General features: G+C 39.5%; 1 protein-coding gene across 1 annotated transcript; it reads right to left on the bottom strand.

Annotated features, from left to right (window-relative positions):
• Positions 1-18,002: 18,002 nt before the first annotated feature.
• CUNH8orf48 (chromosome unknown C8orf48 homolog) lies at positions 18,003-20,721 on the bottom strand. Its single transcript, XM_027122724.1, has 2 exons — positions 19,738-20,721; positions 18,003-19,556 (listed from the first exon to the last, which is right to left on the bottom strand). Exons 1-2 carry the CDS (start codon positions 20,520-20,522, stop codon positions 19,505-19,507), a joined length of 837 nt encoding a protein of 278 aa, XP_026978525.1. The 5' UTR covers positions 20,523-20,721; the 3' UTR covers positions 18,003-19,504.
• Between the last annotated feature and the right edge of the window lie 3,400 nt (positions 20,722-24,121).

Raw genomic sequence — 24,121 nt, forward strand, 5'->3', positions numbered from 1 at the left:
AAGATCAGGAAGTTTTTTGTTTAAATCAGGAAGTCTTATATTTGGATTTAATGTTTATTTTATGCAAGTTTTAACATTATCGTGTGGTGAGAAGATCTTTACGTGAACATTTTCTCTCAATTTCTTGGTCTGTGTTTTGTCACAATATTACAGTTTCACGCTGGTGTACAGCAGGGCACTCGTTATGAGCACAACCACAAGAGTGAAGGTCTGTGCTCACACTGCAGCCTTCCCTCAAGAATGTGCACAACTGATTGCACAATTTTTACTGTATCATTTCTGGATGTGACTAATATCAACGTCTTCTTTTAAAAAACGTTGTCAAGTCAGGCTAGTTGCACAGGAACCCACTCTAAGGTACCAATTCTGTATCAGTCAGCAGGTGCTCCATTAGACTCTAACAATAATGACCCCATAAAGCAAGAGACTTAAAACATCAAAGGTCTGTTTCTCAGTCGAAGCTCCTGGCTGTTGCTCTTTCATGCTGGACCACGTCCGGCATCCAGGCTGACAGGGCAGCCACTCTCTAGAACTGGCAGGTCGGTGAATAGTGAATCAACACTTAAAGTTTCCATCCGGAAGTGACATGCATCACCTCCACTCAACATCTCACTGATCACTGCAGCTCAGGTGATCACACTTAGTTTCAGGGGAGCAAAGAATTGCAATCCTACATGGACCCAGAAGGAGAACTGGTAATATCTGATGAACAGAACTCATGGCTGCCACATGTTCCTAGTTGAATTGAGGCAGTTAAATTCTCTAATGCTCCTAAAGTTGGTGTGATGATTAAAAAAAAAAAAAAAAAAGCAAAACCCTCAGGGATCGAGGCATTTGGAATTAGGGATGCCAGATTCCCTCTCCAAAACACCTCCTCTTGGCCTGTTGCTAACAAAATTGATGACGGCGCTTAGAAAAAATCACATCCAACTGGGACACAGATTTGGTGAGGTGTGCTGGGGAATATTGCAGTGCAAATTCAGAAAACATGTGAACAGCCGTGCTACCTTAGACCATAATACCTTATACCTACACTGAAGCTAAATCCCTTAAAAAGAAATGAAAGAGAAATAGCACTCAGGCTTGGAATATTTGGGGGAAAAAAAGGGAGGAGGACGTAAGGGTGTGACCCTGTTTAAAGAGCATGACTCAATAAGATTTCTGGGATCAATTACAAAGCAACAGATTCAAACAGAATAGTTGGGAAGCTAACATGACCAAACCTGGTTAACAGAGATTAATCATTGCTTAGCCACTAAAATAAAATAAGGCTCACAAATGTGTACCAAAATGAATCTTTTGGCTCAGGCAGTAGGGTCTTCTGCTGAGCACTGCTATGAATGCTCTTCTTAGGGGTAGGACTCAGGATCTGAATGAGGGAAATTCTCCCAGTGGGAAGAAACTTAGCAGCAAGATTGACTACCCAAGATTCACACCATAGTTTCAAGAAATGTCTGCTCAGTTACCAAACTGCATTCCAGATGAAATAGAGAACAAGGCTTTTCTTTTTTTTTTAAGACTTCTTAAAAACTGAGAGAGATGCATTTGCCAATGTTTAGTAGATTTGGGATGGACAAGAACACTTAAAGAAAAAAAAAGCAATGCATTTTCTAGTACATTAAGAAATCAATCGATTTGGCTACAAAAAAATAGAGATATCAAAAGATAAATGAAACAAAAGACAAATGGGGTGTGTGGAATTTAAGCATTGTATTATATACAACAGAGTCTGTGTCTTTGATGTATGAAAAAATTTTACAGTTCAATGAAAAGTCACAAATATCCCAATAGAAAAAATAGGCGGAGGAGGCAGAATAGTTGAATTTAAAATTTCTAAAGTCATTTCAAAAGTCAATAAATACAAGACCTTTTGCCTGGATACAGCTATTCTTTTTCATTCTACTTGCTTGATCCCCTTGCTCTGTTTGGTTTCTGACTGTTGGATTGCCCACAGACCTCATCCTTCTTGGCCTGTTTCTTTATCAACAGGTGCTACCTAGGTGACCTCACCCAATTCTAAGCCTTTATAGCCCATATGCCAATGAATCAATATCTGATCTCTACCCACCAACTCCAGTTATTTATATCCAACTGCTGATTTTAAATCCCCACAATAATATCCAAAGGGTACATTCACTAAACTTAACAAGGGCAGACAGAACCCTGGGTTTCTCTCCCCATTCCATAAATCTAATCTTCCCTTAGTTGTCTTCATGTTAGTGTATTTCACCACCATCCATCTCACTTGTCCAAGTCAAAATTTATTTATCACCAAGAATCTACTCTCTCCTTATATCTGTGAGAAAAAAAAAATAGAACACTTTATATAGAACTGGGCAGAAAGGACACAAAGAGCAATCTACAAGATAAGAAACATGCAAGTAGCTAATCAACATGAAAAAAAAATCCTCAAGGTCACTAAAATAAGATAAATGCAAATTAAAAATGATTCTCCATGATCCAATAGCTGAGCTTCTGCAGAGCCCAAAATCAGCTCAACAGAAGTCAATAAGCACCTGAATGTGGCTTTCAGAGAGCACATGGCGTCTACCCAACAAAGTGCCTATCTCAAAGCTGTGGCGAAGGTCTGCTAAAATTTTCCCAGGAGGAATGGAGAGTCATTGCCCTTGACTGTTGTAACAGTAAATGTTGTTCCTTTAGAGATTCCCATTCTTACAAAGATTTGGTTTTGCTTTTTTGTTTTTCCATAAGCTTTTTCTGTAATTATACGAAATGCAAAAATCTCCATTTGTTGTAACTTTGAAGAAGCATGCATAAGCATGTCTGAGCTAAGAACAGTTAAGTTTCATAAACTAACAACAGCCTGTTGTTTAGACAGATGAAGGATAGTGTAATGAGGAATATGGATCATGTGGTTAAAATACAAAGAAAAACTTGGCAAGGACAGGCTTTGGTATCTGACTTCTCACTGTGCACTAGCAACTCATAATTGTTATCAGATTCTGTTTTATGTTGAGTGGATATGGTCCAGAACTGTGAAAAATATCTTCTCTTATAGGAATGTGAGGGCAATATGACTCCGTCTGTCACCTGGTCAACTGCCCTGGGGTGATCTAGCTTGTTAGCCAGGGGACCCTCTTCTTTCTCACTTATCTCAAAACTATGTGCTTGGTCACAGAATAAAAGAGTTTCCCTAAATGTGGAGCAAAAGAGTAGCCATGACCTTTCCCAGCCCCCACACTTCTCCTAGTCTAATAAATATCACTTAACCATGAATCCTATGTCTGTCTCTTTAGTCTTTGTGAAAACAGCTGCTGAGATAGTAAAGTAGCCATAATTTCTGAATTATTTTATATGATTGAGCCAGAAGTTCAAGGTAAATGGTACCAAGATTTTTATTTGAACTTTTGTTTAATACTCTTTCTGTCATTTTTATGGAATACACTTTAATGTTATTGCTTTATTACCCGGTAAAATTGGGGGTTTTAAATATGCTATACCCCCAGGCTGTATTTTTCCTTAGTGGGGTGAATTTATATTTAATGATCTTATGTTGGATGAACATGGTGATTATAATTTTCTACTGCCTCCAAAATTTTTATCTTTGTTCTCCTTCCTGGCTCTTAACTGCTGTGGAGTAAATATATTCACCTAGTTGTCATACACCAAACTCAAAATAATGATTTTCCTCCTCATTCTGCCAAACCTCTCTTTCCTGGATTCTCTCTCTCAGGTAATCCACACTGTAGCTTAAGGTAAATATCATGCTTGATACCATATTCTCTCTTTTAATCAATTCATCACTGAGGTTTATCCATTTTACTATCTCCAATCTTTTTTTCCATTTTTAATCTGTTTGCTCTGCCATTACCTAGTTTCAGACCCTCAAACCTCATCAGTTGGGTTAGGACAATGGAATCTTTGCAAAATGTGATTGTAATTGGAAGAACTGGAATTTGAACCAAAGACTTTTAAAACCTAGGCTTTAATACCTATTGAAAAGTGAAGTAGGACCTATAAAATAAAAGTCAAGGATCTGGGATTTTAGTCTATACACCATGGAAGTGATGTTACCAAAGTGTTTTTAAGAGATTAAGTTGGAGTTATTATTTAGGGTCTATTAGTATAAAAGCATACTGCCATCAGAGAAAGAATGAGAGAATTATTATAGTAATTGGAGCATGGCATGATAAGGATCTAGCAACAGTAGTTTTGGAGGGGAGATTTAAGGAAAAAGATGAATAGGAGAGTAAAGTGACAGAAACTTGAAAGGTTGGTTAGCACATTGTTTTAGTTTTCTAATTGTTCTATTCAAATATCAACATATAATAAAATACTTCATTTTTACTTCTCAGATAAATACACCTACTGGTTAAAAACTCAGCATTGTAGTTGAGAACACTGCCCAATTTAAAATATAAATTAAATGTCACATTACCCATTGAAAACTCTATTTGCAATGTTCAAAGGTTTAGTTTTATGTTTGAAAAGCACACCAACGCTTTCGATTCTATAAAGCTCTTCAAACAAAAAGAGAATCATACATGTCTCTTCCACATTTATCATTTTGTTCAGCAAGGTTTTGTTTGGAAAATGTCTGTGATATCCAAAAACAAAGTTCCAGATGGAGGAGGTGAAAACAGACATATGTTCCAGCTGTTTTTAATTTCTTTTTTTTTTGGCTGCAGTTAAAATGAAAGCACACTCTTTAAAAGACAGAATCGTCACTCTCTTCGAATATGAGGAGTTCATATAAGTGGTCACTCACAAAATTGTGTGTCTTCTAGTAAGAGTTGCATCTGCGTGTATACATGCTTGTGGTGTATACGTGGTGCATCTGTGGGTGTGCATGCATGGGTAACCATGTGTTTAAAGAATTTCCCCAAGTAGATCTTGTTCTATAGGTGAAATGGTTACCCATTTGTACTCCCAAGTCACTGCTAGATATTCATTACATAAATCCAAAGTTTAAAATATTCCTGATTCCTTATTATTATATTGAGGTAGTGAAGTAGGTGGATCTTACTTCCACTTAGTTTTGGCAGATTTCTGGTACTTTTAGAGAGATCAAAACCAGGTAAGCACACTTCTAATGGAATGCCACCTTAACAAGTCTCACTTGATCACTATCTACAGGCACCTCAAACTCAGTATATCCCTGTGTGATGGAACTGTTCTGTATCTTGACTGTATCAGTGCCAGCATCCTGTTGTGAGATTGTGCTACAGATTTGCAAGATGTTACCATAGAGAGAAACTGCATAAATGGTGTATGGGACCTCTTTGTATTATTTCTTAGAACTGTATGTCAATCTACAATGATCTCAAAATAATAAGTTAATTGTTAAAAACTCAATTCAATTATTATGCTTTCCCCCAAGAGAACAAACTTCTTTTAAGTTTAATATCTGCTGACAATACCAGCATGTACCTGATGGGAACTTAAGTGTCACCTTTTGCTCTTCCCTAACGCGCCCTCTCCCCACAATTCGATGAGTCATCAAGTCCTGCTGATTTACTTCCTATTTCTAGAAAACATCTATCTCTTTCTCTTTTCCTCTTTTCCACTGCTGATGCCATGTTTCAGAGTCTTATTATATCTCCTTGATTAACAAAACAGCCTCCAAATTGGTCTTCCTGCCTTACCATCCCAAAACAGTAGTTCTAAATGCAGCTGTATATTATACTCTCTTAGGAAGCTTTTTGAAAATACTGCCAGATCTCCACCCCACAACTCTTAAATAAGAATATATAGAAGGAGGGCCTGGGCATTGGTACATTTTGAAAGCTTCTCAGATAATTCTCGTGTGCAGCCATGGTTGAAAATTATTACCTTGAGCATCTCTCTTTATTTAAGATTCTAGACTAAGTTAACTAAGATGAAATTCTGGTCATTTCATTCTTCTGCTTTACTGCCCTCTCTGTTATAGTTTGAGTTGTTTTCCTCTCAAAATGTATATGTTGAAGTCCTAACTCACATTACTCAGAATGTGACTTTATTTGCAGATAGGGTCTTTAAAGAGGTGATCAGGTTAAAATGAGGTAATTGGGGTGGGCCCTAATCCAAAATGACTGGTGTCTTTCTAAAAATGGGATTTGGGACAGAGATATGCCCACAGGGAGAATGCAATGTGAGCATGAAGGCAAAGATTGGGGTGATGTTTCTATAAGCCAAGAAACATCAAAAATTGTCACCAAACCACCAGAAACTAGGCAAGAGGCATAGAACAGATTCTCCCTCACAGCCTTACTTCCTTGTTCCCCTAAAGAATCAATATGTTGCTAAATAATTAAAAACTTTATCAGTGTGGCCAATACTGTGAAATGAAAATATTAACTATCACATTTATGGTGTTGTCTTGAAGAGAGTGGCTGCAGAAATGTTTCTTTTATTTTTTTCCTCAGCATTACTTCATTGTAAGAGAAAATCTCTCTGGGGTACACATTGCTACCTCCTGACTTTTGGAAAAGCTGTTGACTTAGAGCTCTGTGTGATTACTTCCACAGGCTATAGTAATAGTCTCTCATATGAGATATGAAGTTATTCTCCAGGGAGAGTGGATGTGATGTTTTTTCCAAAACTTCCTCTCTCAGGGACCCTATTAGACTATAACTTGGTCCATTTGTTCTACATCCTTCGCACACACACACAACTTTTTATTTTATTTTTTAATGCATTAAAATTTTTTTCTAGGTGACTTGACATGTGTACTTTAAATTGCATGAATTACAATAAATCTCTTTTTAGATAGGAAGATAAAACTGAAAAAAAAAACCATAAGAAGATGAGGAAGAGGAGGGAGAGCTTAAAAAAAGTGGGGGGTGGGCATTTCCCTGCACTTAGGACAAGGCCCTGCAACCCTGGTGAACTTCCTGAAAAGTATTTGGTACTCTGAGGGCCCCAGCATCTCTAACACTGTCAAGAAGTAGCAGTCGACACTCTGTACTCACAATGTTAAACAAGCCCAGTATCTTTTAAGACTTTTAGGGATCTGGAGGCAAACATATACCTCATTTACAAGTTTTACTTAAGCCTTTTTATGCTGTTATTCACAATTTATCCCATCTTGAATTGGGGCTCCCCTACAACAAAGGACTCTAGAATGTCCGAACGGTAATACAACAGTCTCTCCCATTAGTGTTCCCTTTCTCTGCTCTCAGAGAATCATTCACGGTAGAAGCTAGAGCAACCTCCTCTCATACCTCCTGAAACCTCTGGACCACCCATGATGATCATAAGTTGCCCAAGCAGACAAGCCTCTCAGGCTGATAGAGCAGTGAGCAACAATCGTATTTTGCTTAAGGAAGCTCACTGCGTACAGTTGTTCCCAAGACATAACAGCAGATTTTATTTGATGAACACACTGGAACCAAGACATGAGTCTTTGAGAATGGCGTCGGAGAGGGGCAGCCATAGCAGTTCCTGACTGGTACATTTCCAACCCTGTGTCATATGATCACATAAAGGAAAAAGAAAGAGAAAAAACATAAACTGTTTCCCCCTGGTCTGCCGGAGCCCGCAAGACCCACCGCCCGACTTCGCCACTGGCCAGAGGTGAGGAGTGAGGGACAGGTGAGGAAGCTGAGACAGGGTGCATGGTGCTCTCTAGAAGCTTGCATGAGGGGCAGAGAAGAGAAGGTGGCATTCACAGGGGGTGCCTTCAAGATGGCAGAGAAGTAAAACGTGGAGATCACCTTCCTCCCCATAAATACATCAAAACTACATCTACACGTGGAACAACTCCTACAGAACACCTACTGAACACTGGCAGAAGACCTCAGACTTCCCAAAAGGCAAGAAACTCCCCACGTACTTGGCTAAGTGGCTGACAGGGTCTTGGTGCTCTGGCTGGGTGTCAGGCCTGAGCCTCTGAGGTGGGAGAGCCGAGTTCAGGACACTGGTCCACCAGAGACCTCCTGGCCCCACGTAATATCAATCAGTGAGAGCTCTCCCAGAGATCTGCATCTCAACGCTAAGACCCAGCTCCACTCGACGACCAGCAAGCTACAGTGCTGGACACCCCATGCCAAACAACTAGCAAGACAGGAGCACAACCCCACCCATTAGTAGAGAGCCTGCCTAAAATCATAATGAGTTCACAGACACCCCAAAACATGCCACCAGATGTGGACCTGCCAACCAGAAAGACAAGATCCAGCCTCATCCACCAGAACACAGGCATCAGTCCCCCCAACCAGGAAGACTACACAACCCACTGAAACAACTTTACCCACTGGGAGCAGGCACCAAAAAACAACGGGAACTACGAACCTGCAGCCTGTGAAAAGGAGACCCCGAACAAAGTAAGCTAAGCAAAATGAGAAGTCAGAGAAAAACACACAGCAGATGAAGGAGCAAGGTAAAAACCCACCAGACTAAACAAATGAAGAGGAAATAGGCAGTCTACCTGAAAAAGAATTCAGAGTAATGATAGTAAAGATGATCCAAAATCTTGGAAATAGAATGGAGAAAATACAACAAATGTTTAACAAGGACCTAGAAGAACTAAAGAGCAAACAAACAATGATGAACAACACAGTAAATGAAATTAAAAATTCTCTACAACCAATCAACAGCAGAATAACTGAGGCAAGAGAACGGATAAGTGACCTGGAAGATAAAATAGTGGAAATAACTACTACAGAGCAGAATAAAGAAAAAAGAATGAAAAGAATTGAGGACAGTCTCAGAGACCTCTGGGACAACATAAAAACGCACCAACATTCGAATTATAGGGGTCCCAGAAGAAGAAGAGAAAAAAAGGGACTAAGAAAATATTTGAAGAGATTATAGTCGAAAACATCCCTAATATGGGAAAGGAAATAGTCAATCACATCCAGGAAGTTCAGAGAGGCCCATACAGGATAATTCCAAGGAGAAACACACCAAGACACATATTAATCAAACAATCAAAAATTAAATACAAAGAAAAAATATTAAAAGCAGCAAGGGAAAATCAACAATTAACATACAAGGGAATCCCCATAAGGTTAACAGCTGATCTTTCAGCAGAAACTCTGCAGCCAGAAGGGTGTGGCAGGACATATTTAAAGTGATGAAAGGGAAAAACCTACAACCAATATTATTCTACCCAGCAAGGATCTCATTCAGATTTGACAGAGAAATTAAGACCTTTACAGACAAGCAAAAGCTAAGAGAAATCAGCACGACTACACCAGCTCTACAACAAATGTTAAAGGAACTTCTCAAGGCAGGAAATACAAGAGAAGGAAAGGGCTTACAATAACAAACCCAAAACAATTAGGAAAATGGTAATAGGAACATACATATCAATAATTACCTTACATGTAAATGAATTAAATGCTCCCACCAAAAGACATAGACTGGCTGAATGGATACAAAAGCAACACCCGTATATATGCTATCTACAAGAGACCCACTTCAGACCTAGGGAAACATACAGACTGAAAGTGAGGGGAGGTAAAAAGATAGTCCATGCAAATGGAAATCAAAAGAAAACTGGAGTAGCAATTCTCATATCAGACAAAATAGACTTTAAAATAAAGACTATTACAAGAGACAAAGATGGACACTACATAATGATCAACGGATCAATCCAAGAAGGAGATATAACAAATGTAAATATTTATGCACCCAACATAGGAGCACCTCAATACATAAGGCAAATGCTAACAGCCATAAAAGGGGAAATGGACAGTAACACAATCATAGTAGGGGACTTTAACACCCCAATTTCACCAATGGACAGATCATCCAAAATGAAAATAAATAAGGAAACACAAGCTTTAAATGATACATTAAACAAGATGGACTTAATTGATATTTATAGGACATTCCAACCAAAAACAGCAGATTACACTTTCTTCTCAAGTGCTCATGGAACATTCTCCAGGGATAGATCATACCCTGAGTCACAGATCAAGCCTTGGTAAATTTAACGAAATTGAAATCATATCAAGTATATTTTCTGACCACAACGCTATGAGACTAAATATCAATTACAGGAAATAATCTGTAAAACATACAAACACATGGAGGCTAAACAATACACTATTAAATAACCAAGAGATCACTGAAGAAATCAAAGAGGAAATCAAAAACTACCTAGAAACAAATGACAATGAAAACATGATGACCGACATGAGGCAGCAAAAGCAGTTATAAGAGGGAAGTTTATAGCAATACAATCCTACCTCAAGAAACAAGAAACATGTCAAATAAAAAACCTAACCTTACACCCAAAGCAATTAGAGAAAGAAGAACAAAAAACCCTAAAGGTGGCAGAAGGAAAGAAATCATAAAGATCAGATCAGAAATAAATGAAAAAGAAATGAAGAAAACGATAGCAAAGATCAATAAAACTGAAAGCTGGTTGTTTGAGAAGATAAACAAAATTGATAAACCATTAGCCACACTCATCAAGAAAAAAAGGGAGAAGACTCAAACTAACAGAATTAGAAATGAAAAAGGAGAAGTAACAAATGACACTGCAGAAATACACAGGATCATAAGAGATTACTACAAGCAACTATGTGCCAATAAAATGGATAATCTGGAAGAAACGGACAAATTATTAGAAAGGAACAACCTTCCGAGACTGAACCAGGAGGAAATAGAAAATATAAACAGACCAATCACAAGCACTGAAATGTAAACTGTGATTAAAAATCTTCCAACAAACAAAAGCCCAGGACCAGATGGCTTCACAGGCAAATTCTATCAAACATTTAGAGAAGAGCTAACACCTATCCTTCTCAAACGATTCCAAAATATAGCAGAGGGAGGAACACTCCCAAACTCATTCTATGAGGCCACAATCACCCTGATACCAAAACCAGACAAAGATGCCACAAAAAAGAAAACTACAGGCCAATATCACTGATGAACATAGATGCAAAAATCCTCAACAAAATACTAGCAAACCGAATCCAACAGCACATTAAAAGGATAATACACCATGATCAAGTGGGGCTTCACCCAGGGATGCAAGGATTCTTCAATATATGCAAATCAATCAATGTGAGAAACAATATTAACAGATTGAAGGAGAAAAACCATATGATCATCTCAATAGATGCAGAAAAATCTTTCAACAAAATTCAACACCCATTTATAATAAAAACCACCCAGAAAGTAGGCTTAGAGGGAACTTACCTCAACATAATAAAGGCCATATATGACAAACCCACAGCCAACATTGTTCTTAATGTTGAAAAACTAAAACCATTTCCACTAAGATCAGGAACAAGACACGATTGCCCACTCTCACCACTATTATTCAACATAGTTTTGGAAGTTCTAGCCACAGCGATCAGAGAAGAAAAAGAAATAAAAGCAACCCAAATCGGAAAAGAAGAAGTAAAACTGTCACTGTTTGCAGATGACATGATACTTACATAGAGAATCCTAAGGATGCCACTAGAAAGCCACTAGAGCTAATCAATGAATTTGGTGAAGTAGCAGGATAAAAAAATTAATGCACAGAAATCTCTTGCATTCCTATACACTAATGATGAAAAATCTGAAAGAGAAATTAAGGAAACACTCCCATTTAACACTGCAACAAAAAGAATAAAATACCTAGGAATAAACTTACCTAAGGAGACAAAAGACCTGTATGCAGAAAAGTATAAAACACTGATGAAAGAAATTAAAGATGATACAAACAGATGGAGAGATATACCATTTTCTTGGATTTGAAGAATCAACATTGTGAAAATGACTATACTACCCAAAGCCATCTACAGATTCAATGCAATCCCCATCAAACTACCAATGGCATTTTTCACAGAACTAGAACAAAAAATTTCACAAGTTGTATGGAAACACAAAAGACCCTGAATAGCCAAAGCAATCTTGAGAAAGAAAAATGGAGCTGGAGGAAACAGGCTCCCTGACTTCAGACTATACTACAAAGTTACAGTAATCAAGACAGTATGGTACTGGCACAAAACCAGAAATATAGATCAATGGAAGAGGATAGAAAGCCCAGAGATAAACCCACAAACATATGGTCACCTTATCTTTGATAAAGGAGGCAAGAATATACAATGGAGAAAAGACAGCCTCTTCAATAAGTGGTGCTGGGAAAACTGGACAGCTACATGTAAAAGAATGAAATTAGAACACTCCCTAACACTGTATACAAAAGTATACTCAAAATAGATTCAAGACCTAAATGTAAGGCCAGACACTATAAAACTTTTAGAAGAAAACACAGGCAGAGCACTCTATGACATAAATCACAGCAAGATCCTTTTTGACCCACCTCCTAGAGAAATGGAAATAAAAACAAAAATAAACACATGGGACCCAATGAAACTTCAAAGCTTTTGCACAGCAAAGGAAACCATAAACAAGACGAAAAGACACCCCTCAGAATGGGAGAAAATATTTGCAAATGAAGCAACTGACAAAGGATTAATCTCCAAAATTTATAAGCAGCTCATGCAGCTCAATATCAAAAAACAAACAACCCAATCCAAAAATGGGCAGAAGACCTAAATAGACATTTCTCCAAAGAAGATGTACAGATTGCCAACAAACACATGAAAGGATGCTCAACATCACTAATCATTAGAGAAATGCAAATCAAAACTATAATGAGGTATCACCTCACACCAGTCAGAATGGCCATCATCAAAAAATCTACAAACAATAAATGCTGGAGAGGGTGTGGAGAAAAAGGCACCCTCTTGCACTGTTGGTGGGAATGTAAATGTGTACAGACACTATGGAGAACAGTATGGAGGTTCCTTAAAAAACTAAAAATAGAACTACCATACGACCCACACTGGGCATATATCCTGAGAAAACCATAATGTAAAAAGAGTCATGTACCACAATGTTCACTGCAGCTCTGTTTACAATAGCCAGGACATGGGAGCAACCTAAGTGTCCATCAACAGATGAATGGATAAAGAAGATGTGGCACATGTATACAATGGAATATTACTCAGCCATAAAAAGGAACGAAACTGAGTTATATGTAGTGAGGTGGATGGACCTAGAGTCTGTCATACAGAGTGAGGTAACTCAGAAAGAGAGAAACGAATACCATATACTAACACATATATATGGAATTAAAAAAAAATGGTCTGAAGAACCTAGGTCAGGACAGGAATAAAGACACAGACATAGAAAATGGACTTGAGGACACAGGGTGGGGGAAGGGTAAGCTGGGACAAAGTGAGAGAGTGGCATGGACATATATACACTACCAAATGTAAAGTAGATAGTGGGTAGCAGCCACATAGCACAGGGAGATCAGCTCAGTCCTGTGTGACCTCCTAGAGGGGTGGGATAGGGAGGGTGGGAGGGAGACGCAAGAGGGAGGAGATATGGGGATGTATGTATACGTATAGCTGATTCACTTTCTTTTACAGGAGAAACTAATACATCGTTGTAAAACAATTATACTCCAGTAAAGATGTTAAATAAATAAATAAATAAATCTTCCCCCCAAAAAATGTTGCCCATGGATTTCTGGTGTGAGAAACTGCTCTCCTCAGCCGCATGGCAACTGGGGACTGCATACTGAGTGCCCTGGAAACAGAGATTCTCACAGACCCTGAGCCTGTGCAGCTCCATACCTTTCCATGGATCAAGGAGGCAGCCTTCTATAAGCTCAGATCAGCCATCAAGGTCTCCTTGCTAAGCAGAAGTGTTACCTACAGGATAGAGCTAAGTCTGGGTCCTCTGGTGTAGCCCACCTGCAGGAAAGGGTGGCCTCTTCTGTCCTCAGTCTCTTGCCAGTTGACTAGGTGCCAGAAGAGGTCACTCCTCTCTTGAACCCTTGGCTATTTGGGGAGCCCCTTGGGATTAAATGAGTGAACAGCAATGGGAGTTTGTTCACTTTATGGACAGCATCAAAACTGCACATCATGGGGCTTTCTGGAGATCTGCTGCTTTTCATTCCTTAATCCAGACATCCTTGATAAAGGATGGGATCCAAGCACCTTCAAAACTAACTGAACCTCAGGCAGTCATCTTACCCTGGCCAGTAAGTGGCTCCACTGGTGCGTGTTTACAGACTCTCAGGCCATTGCAATGGTCTAGCCACCTGGTTCCACCAATGGTCTAGTGACCTGGTTCCACCAATGGTAACCACAACAATTACTTATCCAAGGCTTCCATCCTTGGGGAAAATAACTGTGGAAGTCTCTTTCCTCACAGATACCCAAAATATAAATCAGTGTGTCATATTAAAGCCACAATACAGGCCTCACTTTATCCACTTTGGCATTCCAGATGTTGTTAAGGGTGACCATTTCACTTCTAAAATTATCCAATGCTGGGCTCTTGAACAAGGTGTTCAGTGGAACTTTCCCCACCCTTGTCAGTCTCAGGCTACAAGCCTCACAGAACTCCCTTATGGCATACTCAAGCAAGATAAAATTTAATTAAATGAAATGTGACTTTTTTATCATCAAACATCAGGGATGACCTGTAATAAAGAGTCTGATTCCATTTTTGATGTTTGATGGTCAGAAACTTCCAAGGCCCATCCTCCTGCTCCACCTTTGGACTAGCTGATAAGAAAGCCCAGGTGTCCCTCTGGTACTGGCAGGAAGTTCAGACCATGTAAGCCCAGCCCACAGATGGGAATCCTTACCTCAGCCCCCCCCCAATCACAATAAAAGGCAAACCAGTCCTCTTTCCTCTCCGTCTAGCCATTTTTAGATCAGCTTGGGAGCTTGCCCTGTGCCCCCTGGAAGCTCTCATTACATGAGTAATAGACCTTCTCAGGCTTTGTGTGGGGTCATCAATCTTGACATCCAAAGCAAATTTTGGGTGGAATGACCACAACATACTTTCTCCTAAACCTCTGTTAATACCTCAACAGTGGGCTCATCAAAACTAGGCTTTAGAATTATTTGAGTCACCCTGATAGAATTTTGCAATTTCCACTGTAATTTGAGTCTACTGAAAATTGGAAAATTTTGAAATTCTCTACTGCAGAGGGTATTATCAACTGAGAATTCAGCTATCTTTTCTTTTTCTGTTTCACAGTTAACTATTTTTGTATGTACTTTTCATTTGTCAACTCCAGAAAAAATTGGGGGAGAGCCCACACTCATGTAGAGCCACAATTCTTACTTCTTTGCAGCCTGTTTAGCTATGTCGCTGCAGAAAAAACGAAGTTACTATATTAGGCTTCATCATGAAATAAACTAACATGTTTAAAATTGGAGGTATTCAGAGCTGGGTGTCCCAAACATTCCTAAACAGTTCTGAGATTGGAATCTGAATGACTCAGATGCTCAGGACTGAATTTTCTTTCTCTCAGCCTGACACATCACTTAGTTCTGTTCCAAGGATTTCCTTTTTCTAACACTCGTTAAATGCATAGATTTGTTTCTTAGTGCAGAAATTTTTGTGATAAAAAATCGAGATAAAAACCATAAACTAAATAGGTGTGTATTTATATAATTTATATATTATAGTTATATAAATTGCATATTTGTATAATCCTGTACCAGGTTGCCAGATACAATTTTTTTTTTTTTTTTTTTTTGCCAGATACATTTTTAGTGCTTGGGGAAATAATGGTTTCTTAGCATCTGATATGATGGACTTTGCTTTCCAGCTATACTGGAATCTCTTGGGTGCAGCTATAAAGAGTCTGGAGAAAGGATATTCATTCCTTTTGGATTTGTTCAGAGACAATAAACACTATTCTCAAGTTCGAGCATCAAGAACTTGTACCTCTTTTCAAAATTGCAAAAAGTCATGAATTATCTTTAAAATTAACAATTCCCATAAATGTTTTTTCTACCTGAAAATATGAATTCCAGAAAGATATTTTTATATTAATTCTTCTAAATGAATACTGTATTAATTGGCTGCATAGGGAAAGCTATCTTATCAAAAAGTTTTCCACTAATTTGTCACTGAGAAAAAGTATGTATATACATGAAAAAAAAAGGGAATCCAAGCCACGGAGAGAGAAAAATTACAGAAAAAAGCTACACAAAGGCAAAACATTGACAGAAAAGTGTATGCTAAATTATTTTCTTCTTTTGATGCAAAAGACATATTAAATGTCATTATTTGTATGCACGTCTTCTTTCATCCGTGAAACTTGTTGAGCACCGTCCTGTGCCAGGCATTGTGCTAACCCCCGTGGATATCATGTAAGATGGTATCAACTCTATCCTCCAGTTGCTCACAATCAAGTAAGAAAGAAAAGACTATTAAGACACAAGTGTTATAATATGAATTTATATTTGTGCCTTAGCATATAGACTACAGCCTTTAATTCTGATTAGTCAGTGTTTCATGGTTATGGGCTGAGTCCAAAGAAGGTGAGGCTTTAGACTGGGTTAAAGAGTACATCAAACCACATGATCATCTCAACTGATGAAACACCCTTTAATGAAATAAGAACATTCAATAAACTAAGAATAGAAGGGAACTTCCTCAAAATGAAAAAGACCATTTATGGAAAACCCACAACTAACATACTCAATGGTGAAAGTCTGAAAGCTCTTCTCCTAAGATCAGGAACAAGATAAAATGCCCACTTCACCACTTCTATTCATTATAGTACTGGAAGTTAGAGCCAGGGCAATTAGGCAAGAAGAAAAAAACAGTATCCAAATCAAAAGCAAGAAGTAAAATTATCTCTGGTCACAAATGACATAATCTTCTAGCTATAAAATCCTACACAATCCATTTTTTAACACTGTTAGTGCAAATCAATGAATTCAGCAGCAGTTTCAGGATACAAAATCAACAGGCAAAAATCAGTTGTATTTCTATGCACTAGCAATGAACATCCAAAAAGAAACTGGATTGGAAAAAATTCACTTACAATAGCAAACAATGGAGTAAAATACTTAGGAATAAATTCAATAAAAGAGGCACACAACTTTTGTATGCTGAAGACTATGAAACATTTCTTTCAAAATTAAAGAAGACTTAAACAAATTCTAAAAATCTCTTGTGCATGGACTGGAAGACTTAATTGACTAAAGGGTGAATTATGACCCTTAATGGGGAAATTATTCAGCATTTTGATTATGAGAAATGTGAATATATTAAGATGGCAAAGATAAAGCAAGATGTAAGGTGAATTTCAATAAAAAGTTACTGTGAAAATGGTAATGATTTTATTTCCCATTTTATTTAGGAATGACTAAGAGAAAATACACTAAATTTTATGGGGAAAAAAAGAGTATCTTAATACATAAATGAAGGTCTAAAGGCAAAGAGTAATATTGACATGATACAAAGGTTATTTTTTGCTGATACAAAGGCTATTTTTTTTGCTGATTTTTACAAATTTTTGACCGTGATAGCTTGTGTTAGACATATAGAAAAATTACCTCTCCTGCTTTCCCTCCACAGCTAAACTTCAAGAAGTCTATACCTGTATTCCTCATTTCCTTAGCTTACATTTATTCCTCAATCTACTGTCAGTCAGCCCAACTTTTATGAAGTTGCTGTTGTTAAGTCAAAGAAACCAACACATGACTAAATCATCTGTTAACTCTGTTGCATTGGCATGCTTAGACAACCCATCCTTCTTGAAATGTTCTCTTTCTTTGGTCTCTCTGACACGACTCTTTCCTGGTTTCCTTTATCCTTCTATGATGACTTCTTCTCAACTTCCTTTGCTGTCTTATTCTCCTCTACCCAGCCATTAATTGGTGGGTAGAAGTTCTCAGGAGTTGGTCATAGCCCTTCTTCTCCTGTCATTCTCCTTCCTTCTAGAAGAGCTCACCACATCTATGACATATATGCCAATGATCCCCACCCCCTCAAGACCTTTTCTACAGATCGCAAGCACAAATAACCAAATGTTTCTCAACCTCTCAGTATGAATGTCTCAAATATTCCTCAAACTAACCATGTCCAAATAATCACCCTCTTAATCAAACATGCTCCTATCTTAATGAATTATCATTCATCCAAATGCACAAGTCAGAAACTAAGTAACATTCTTTTTTTTTTTTTTTTTTGAGGTACGCGGGCCTCCCACTGTTGTGGCCTCTCCCATTGCGGAGCACAGGCTCCAGACACGCAGGCCCAGTGGCCATGGCTCATGGGCCCAGCCGCTCTGAGACATGTGGGATCTTCCTGGACCAGGGCACGAACCCGTGTCCCCTGCATCGGCAGGCGGACTCTCAACCACTGCGCCACCAGGGAAGCCCATTCTTAACATTTACCTTTTATTAACCCTCCATATCCATTTCTTCACCAAAGAATGTCAATTATTACCTCCTAAGTACTTCTTAGATCTCTATTTCTATCTGTACTGTCAAAACCCTAGTCCAAATTGCCAGCATCTGTCTCCTGCATTGTTATAAAAACTTTGTAACTATTCCAACTATAAAATGTTGCCCTCTAGAATCTGAAAAAATACTGGGTGGAAAGTCTTTAGTCCTCAAATCTGTGAAGGAAGCACAGTAAACTCTTAAGTTTCCAGAGTACCTGTAGAAATACTATCGAACGCAAGTCCGAGTGCCCAGCACACACTGCGGCCAAACAATACCAAAACGTCGGAGTTTGGAGCCGAGAAAGGTTTATTGCAGGGCCATGCAAGGAGACTGGTGGCTCGTGCCTTAAAAACCCTGGACACCTGGAAAGCTTTCAGCAAAGCCCTTTTATAGCCCTTTTATAGGGAGGGGCATGGTTAGTTGTTACAAACTTCTTGGTGTTAGATCCTTTGTTCTTGAGGCCAGGTCACTGTGTTCTTATAAACCTCCATCGAAACAAATGTTATTCTCTGTTCTGACAAGAAAGGGCAAGGTCCCAAGGCTCAACTTTCACCCTCCGAGGTCCAGGCCCTGGCTTACAGGAGGGGGTCCCTGCGCGGGCCAGTTACCCTGCCCAGGAGCTTTCATCCAGCACCCAGTCTGAGTCCTCCCGCCAGCGCCCAGGCCTGGGTGAGGGGGCAGATCTCAGCTGGCAGCGCCCTCAGGGCCAGGTCCCCAGACTCTGCCCAGCCATCATCAATGAGGGAGCCAGGCGGCCAGGACCCAGCCGGCCCGGACCCAAGCCGGCCCTCAGGCTTTTCATTTAACCTGGAGAGAATCCTTTGTATACGATCTACAGGAATACGTGTTGTAGCAAATGCCCATCAGGGGAATCCCCAGCTCACAGCAATTGCCCTTCTTTGAGAAGAGCCCAACCACAGAGGTGGACCTGAACTAATGACCTGCAAAGTCCGTGCAACTTAACCCTGGCCTCTGGCCACCTCCTAGGAGGAGACAACTGATCTAAGCTGCACCAACTTTTGAAACTTGAATGGAGAGACTGAAGCAGGTTGAAGCTGTTACCTCAACGGCAGTGTCCATATACTCCAGTTGCTGAGGCCTCCACGGACTGCGACCCATGAAGACCGCCCGCCGCCATTAGGTTGCAGACGTTGGGATGGGGGAGGGGTTCGCTGCTGCTTCGCTGCTTCAAGGTCTGGGCCTGGCTAGCGGGCGGCTGCGGTGAGGGCTCTGGGGCTCTGCAGGACCCGGCCCTCAGCCTGTCCCAGGCCCTGCAACCGCCTCTCACCTCTCACCACACTCTCTGCCGCGAGCACTACTGCGAGCTGACTGTTGGCTCAGGGTCTCGCGATAACGGTCGTGCTAACGGTCAGGCCAAATGCTCTGCTCCTATTACAGAAATGATGATAATTATTCAAATACACAACAAAACATTTATACACACTACACATTATCATTAATAAACACCATCCCTTGTTTAGTTAAGAGTAAGAGGTTTGAAAATTGGCGGACAAAAAGGCGATGACAAGCACTATTTCCATTCTGCTACATCTCCTGCTTTATATCTGACCTTTCAAAACCAGAGTAACCAATTTGACTTTTCTCCTTCAGTCTTTCCCAGATTATTCTGGGGTCATCGGAAAGCCTGGGAAGGCTCTGATGTATTTCTCCAATAAGGGTAAGAAAGTCTTTCATATGAAGATCTTCATCTATTTTCTCTTGGAGTAGAAGTGACTCCAGTAAAGTCTTCTTCTGTTTCAGGAAGGCAGATTGGGCCAGTTCTGCTCTTTTCCTGTTACAGTTGGGACACCGAGAAGAAATGTGTTGCTTAGCTGTTACCACCTCGTTGGGTGTTGTCCTCATGTTTTTAAAATAGATTCTGTTCAGAAGCTCATCGGGGACAGTACAGTTTAAGGCATCTACCTCTGGAGCCTCTGCATCCGATCCAAGCTGCAGCTTTTTATGTCCGCTGCTATTTTTCCCTTTAGAGGTCGCACTATGATGGATCAGGTTTATCTTAACGGTGCAGAAAGACTGCAGGGCATTCAATTCTTCAAGGGATGCCTGAGTGATTTCTGTTTCAAGTTTAGTGTCTGGTTGGTACTGTCCAGAGTTCATTTCCTTGCCCTTGAGGTTGTTGATCCATTTTCTGCTCAACTTCTTTTCATTATTTTTGAAGTGTGAAAACTCAGATTGGTTGTCTCCATATTGCAAGCGTGGAGTCGGCGTTCCACTCTCGTATTTACTCCCAGAGGCACAGGACCAGGGCTGCAGTCCTCCAGAGGAACTGAATGAACTGGAACTCTGTGCCTCATCAGTAAAGGACTCGAAGGTCTCCTTAGAAAAGTCTGCCATAGTCCCGACGTCTGTCTGGGTCAATTTCCCCTGCTTCTCTGAATCCTCGGGCTTCTAGGCGGATGGCCATCACATTGCATCAGGCTCTGCTCCTCATCTGCTTTGCGGTGGTCAAGATTGCCTCAGGAACTAGTCAGTCCTGAACCCCTGGGGGATGGGTTTTGGAGCTGACCGTTGCGTAAGGAAACGCTTCCGGGCAACGCCTTCCCGCTGCCTTGGCAACCAGGGGCGGTCCTGCGCAGTAGGTCGCTGAAGCGCCTCGCTCCTCCCCTTCCCCGCCCTCCCCAGAACCGACTCTGCCCGCATTGTTCCTGTTGGGTTGTCGGCGCCGCCCTCTCCGTTCGCTCTCCGGAGTCTTCTCTTTAGTGCTATTTTAGTACAAAATCTAATAATCCTCCAGAAAAAGTTGCAAACTCCCCTTCCCTAGGGGTCAAAAAATTGTGCATGTGTGTGAGGGCAACAGGGAAAGGCGGCCTCTGACTAATCTGAGAGTGCACGCCTCGCCTTCAAAAAAAAAAAAAAAAAAAACCCAAACAAAAAACCATCCGGCTGGCCAAAAAACACAAGCAAAACGTATCTGCCAATCAGATAGCCAAGAGATCATCTAATCGTAAACCGCGTCTTAGGATAAAATTCGAAATTCTGAAACCATCCTGTAAGACTCCTGAGTGGCACGGCTCCTACGTATTATTTCTCCAGCCTCATCTTGCACAGCTTTTTGTGCTGTAGCGTTACACTCTGCAGTTTTCCCAGTCACAGTTCCTCAGGTCTTTGTTCAGGCAGTGGCTCTCTGAATGGCACTTCAACACTCCTCTTCCCTCTTCGTAAGGTTAATTACTGCTCCTCTTTCAAATCCCATTTTTTCAGGAAGTACTTCATACCCATCCCTGCCCCCAAACACTTTATAGCACAGCCTTTCTTTCCGGGTTTGCAACTGTGTTTTATGCATATTTGAGAATGCCTTCCACATCGCCCCCAGATTAAAAACCCGGTGAAAGCAGAAATCCTGTCAGTGTTATCCAGCAGTCAGCAGGTACCTGATACATAGAAGGTGCTCGATAAATCTCTGTTGAGTAAATGTGTTGAATGGTTATGGAAACAGAAGTATTACCTTACACAGGTCCGCGCCTGGATCTTGTGGAATAAGTACTACAAGCTCAAGGAACTTCAGTCTTTTCCTCTTCCTGAACCCCCCAAATTAGGCTGCTACTCATAATACATCCTTTTACAACAGACTTTTTAAAAATATGGTAGAGTTTTATTAACTATTCTCAGAAATTATAAAATGTTAACTCTGAAGGTTGACTTTTTCTAGATCTTAATAAATATCTGAGTCTAGCTCTTAGTAAATATCTAAGATAATTTCAAGAGAATGGGTTTCCTTGCTCATTTCCTTCTGTGTGTGTGTGTGGGGGGGTAGTAGCGGTGTTGGGAGGGTGTTATTCGACTCTAGCCCGATATATTTAATGTTATTCCCAAAGTGCTCACTTTGGCAAAGAGTCAAAAGTCTGAAATGTTCGAAAAGCATCTGTCAAATATAAGCCAGCTTCATATTGAAGAGAGTCCAACTTCATTTATTGCACCCAAATCATATTTTATCCTATAATATTAATCTTTAAAAAGAGGTAATAGATACTTTGTGGTTAATTCCAATTAATTTCCAGTTCAAGGTTAAAGATTTTCATTTTTAATTTTTGTTTCAAAAGTATCCATCATTCCCTGAAATATTTACACATTCATATTTACACACAATTCACTATAGCACACATTTTCCCCAGAACATTGAGCAAGGGAGCTGTGCTTTAAAGTATATTCACATCTAGTAATATGCTAAATATCTGGAGTAATCTGTCTTTTAAATTTTTAAAAATATACTGTTATAAATACCTCGATTTTATAAAAATAACTTTATCCTAGAAGCAAGTAAATTTGCTAAATTAACCAATTTCTTTGTAATAACCAGCTGGACCCAGTAAACTCTTCAACATTCTAATATATGTATTATCTAAGGAAGTAAAATAGCCCAACCGTACTATCATTTTCAGAAATGACTCATGAAGACAGAAGTCAGTTTGATTTTAAACACAGAAACTTACTCTTTGTATAAACCTATTCTCTTTACGTTTCAACTCTATCACAGAATAAAGCTTAAAGGTGACACTACTTAAAATCCACACTCTTGTTGTCAGTCTTCTATATGTGAAATATAAATAATATTTTCCTATTCTCTTCCTTGTATATGAGAATTGTCAGTGATATATATGTGAAAAGAAAATCTCAGAACATTCCTTAAGGAGTACTGGCAAAAAATATATATATACATATATATATTGCATATTATTTAGAAATCCTTAAGAGAATTGTGAACAAGTGTGTTCTCTTAAACTAATTTGTTTACTTCAGATGTTTCAAGTGAGAGAAAAAAACAAAACAAAAACCAGGAATATATAAAGGGGAAAAGGGAGTAGGGAATTGCAACTTTCCATCTTATCTAAAATCTTTTTACTATCCCAATGGATACAAGTCACTCCTACTCACTATACTGAAAGCAGATTTTATCAAGCTTTGCAGGAAAAAAAAAAAGTAGTAAGTCATTTTAAACATTTTTTTGTTTTTATCAGGAAAAGAAAGATCGAGGAATTAACAGGAAACATTTATAGCTGTCCCAGAAAATTCATAGAAATATTTCAGTGTTTCAATAACTTTGTTATATAATCGCTTCTTTATTTAGCAAATACCTATGAAGTTCAGAATAGTATTTTGCAAAACTGAAATTATCTAAAACTAAACTTAACTAAAACTAAAAAAAAGTTATAAAAAAGAATTATCCAATCAGCATCCACATGTGCCAAGAACATGCTGCATTTTCATTTTCTGTTATTCATGTTATCTTTTTTACAAGTTCTCACTCATTTTAGTAGCTATGGAAAACCATTAACCTGATAATTAAGCATATGCCAGGTATTCCCATGTGAGTCAGTCTCATTTTGTCAAATCTTCAGTCATATGACTTAATATGACTCTCTAATAGAGCTATTCCTTCCTTCCCTCTCCTCCTTCCCAAGGCAGTGCTTTGTAGAAAGGAATTCTTTATTATCTTTGGGGCAGTTGGTGTAGGGGGCCTCAACTTTGTGCAAATCTTTTTGTTGGTCTCCACGGCATGGTGCAGGTGGTCCCTGGATGTGTGCTGTTTTCCACCAAGGCACAGTTAGTCTGGTTCCTTCCAGGACCCTGACACAATCCTAGGCTACTGGAACTTGTCAAACCCTCTCCCGGCTCTCTTGCCTGTATCTTGACACCCACAGGTACGTTTCTTTCAAAGACCTGCTGAGACGTGATAGAGGAAAAGGGGAATGTGGTCTGGTACACACAGCATAGCCTAGAACCCTTGCCACCTGGTCATCATTCAGGCGACTTCCTGTGGCCAGCCCCTCCTCCAGAAATCTCAAGCATCTTGACATCTCTTAGGGGCTGACTGGAACATTGGGGTCCTTTAGAAACCACATTGTGACTGAAAGTTGCCGGGGTGGATGCAGAAAGCCATAGGAGGGAAAGAGACAAATCAGGCCTAAGCCTGCCATGGCACTATTTTTATTGTC

This window comes from Aethalodelphis obliquidens, unplaced genomic scaffold (genome assembly GCF_003676395.1).
Source record: "Aethalodelphis obliquidens isolate GAN/ISIS:26980383/991018 unplaced genomic scaffold, ASM367639v1 scaffold25, whole genome shotgun sequence".
In the NCBI taxonomy this organism is placed as follows: domain Eukaryota; kingdom Metazoa; phylum Chordata; class Mammalia; order Artiodactyla; family Delphinidae; genus Aethalodelphis; species Aethalodelphis obliquidens.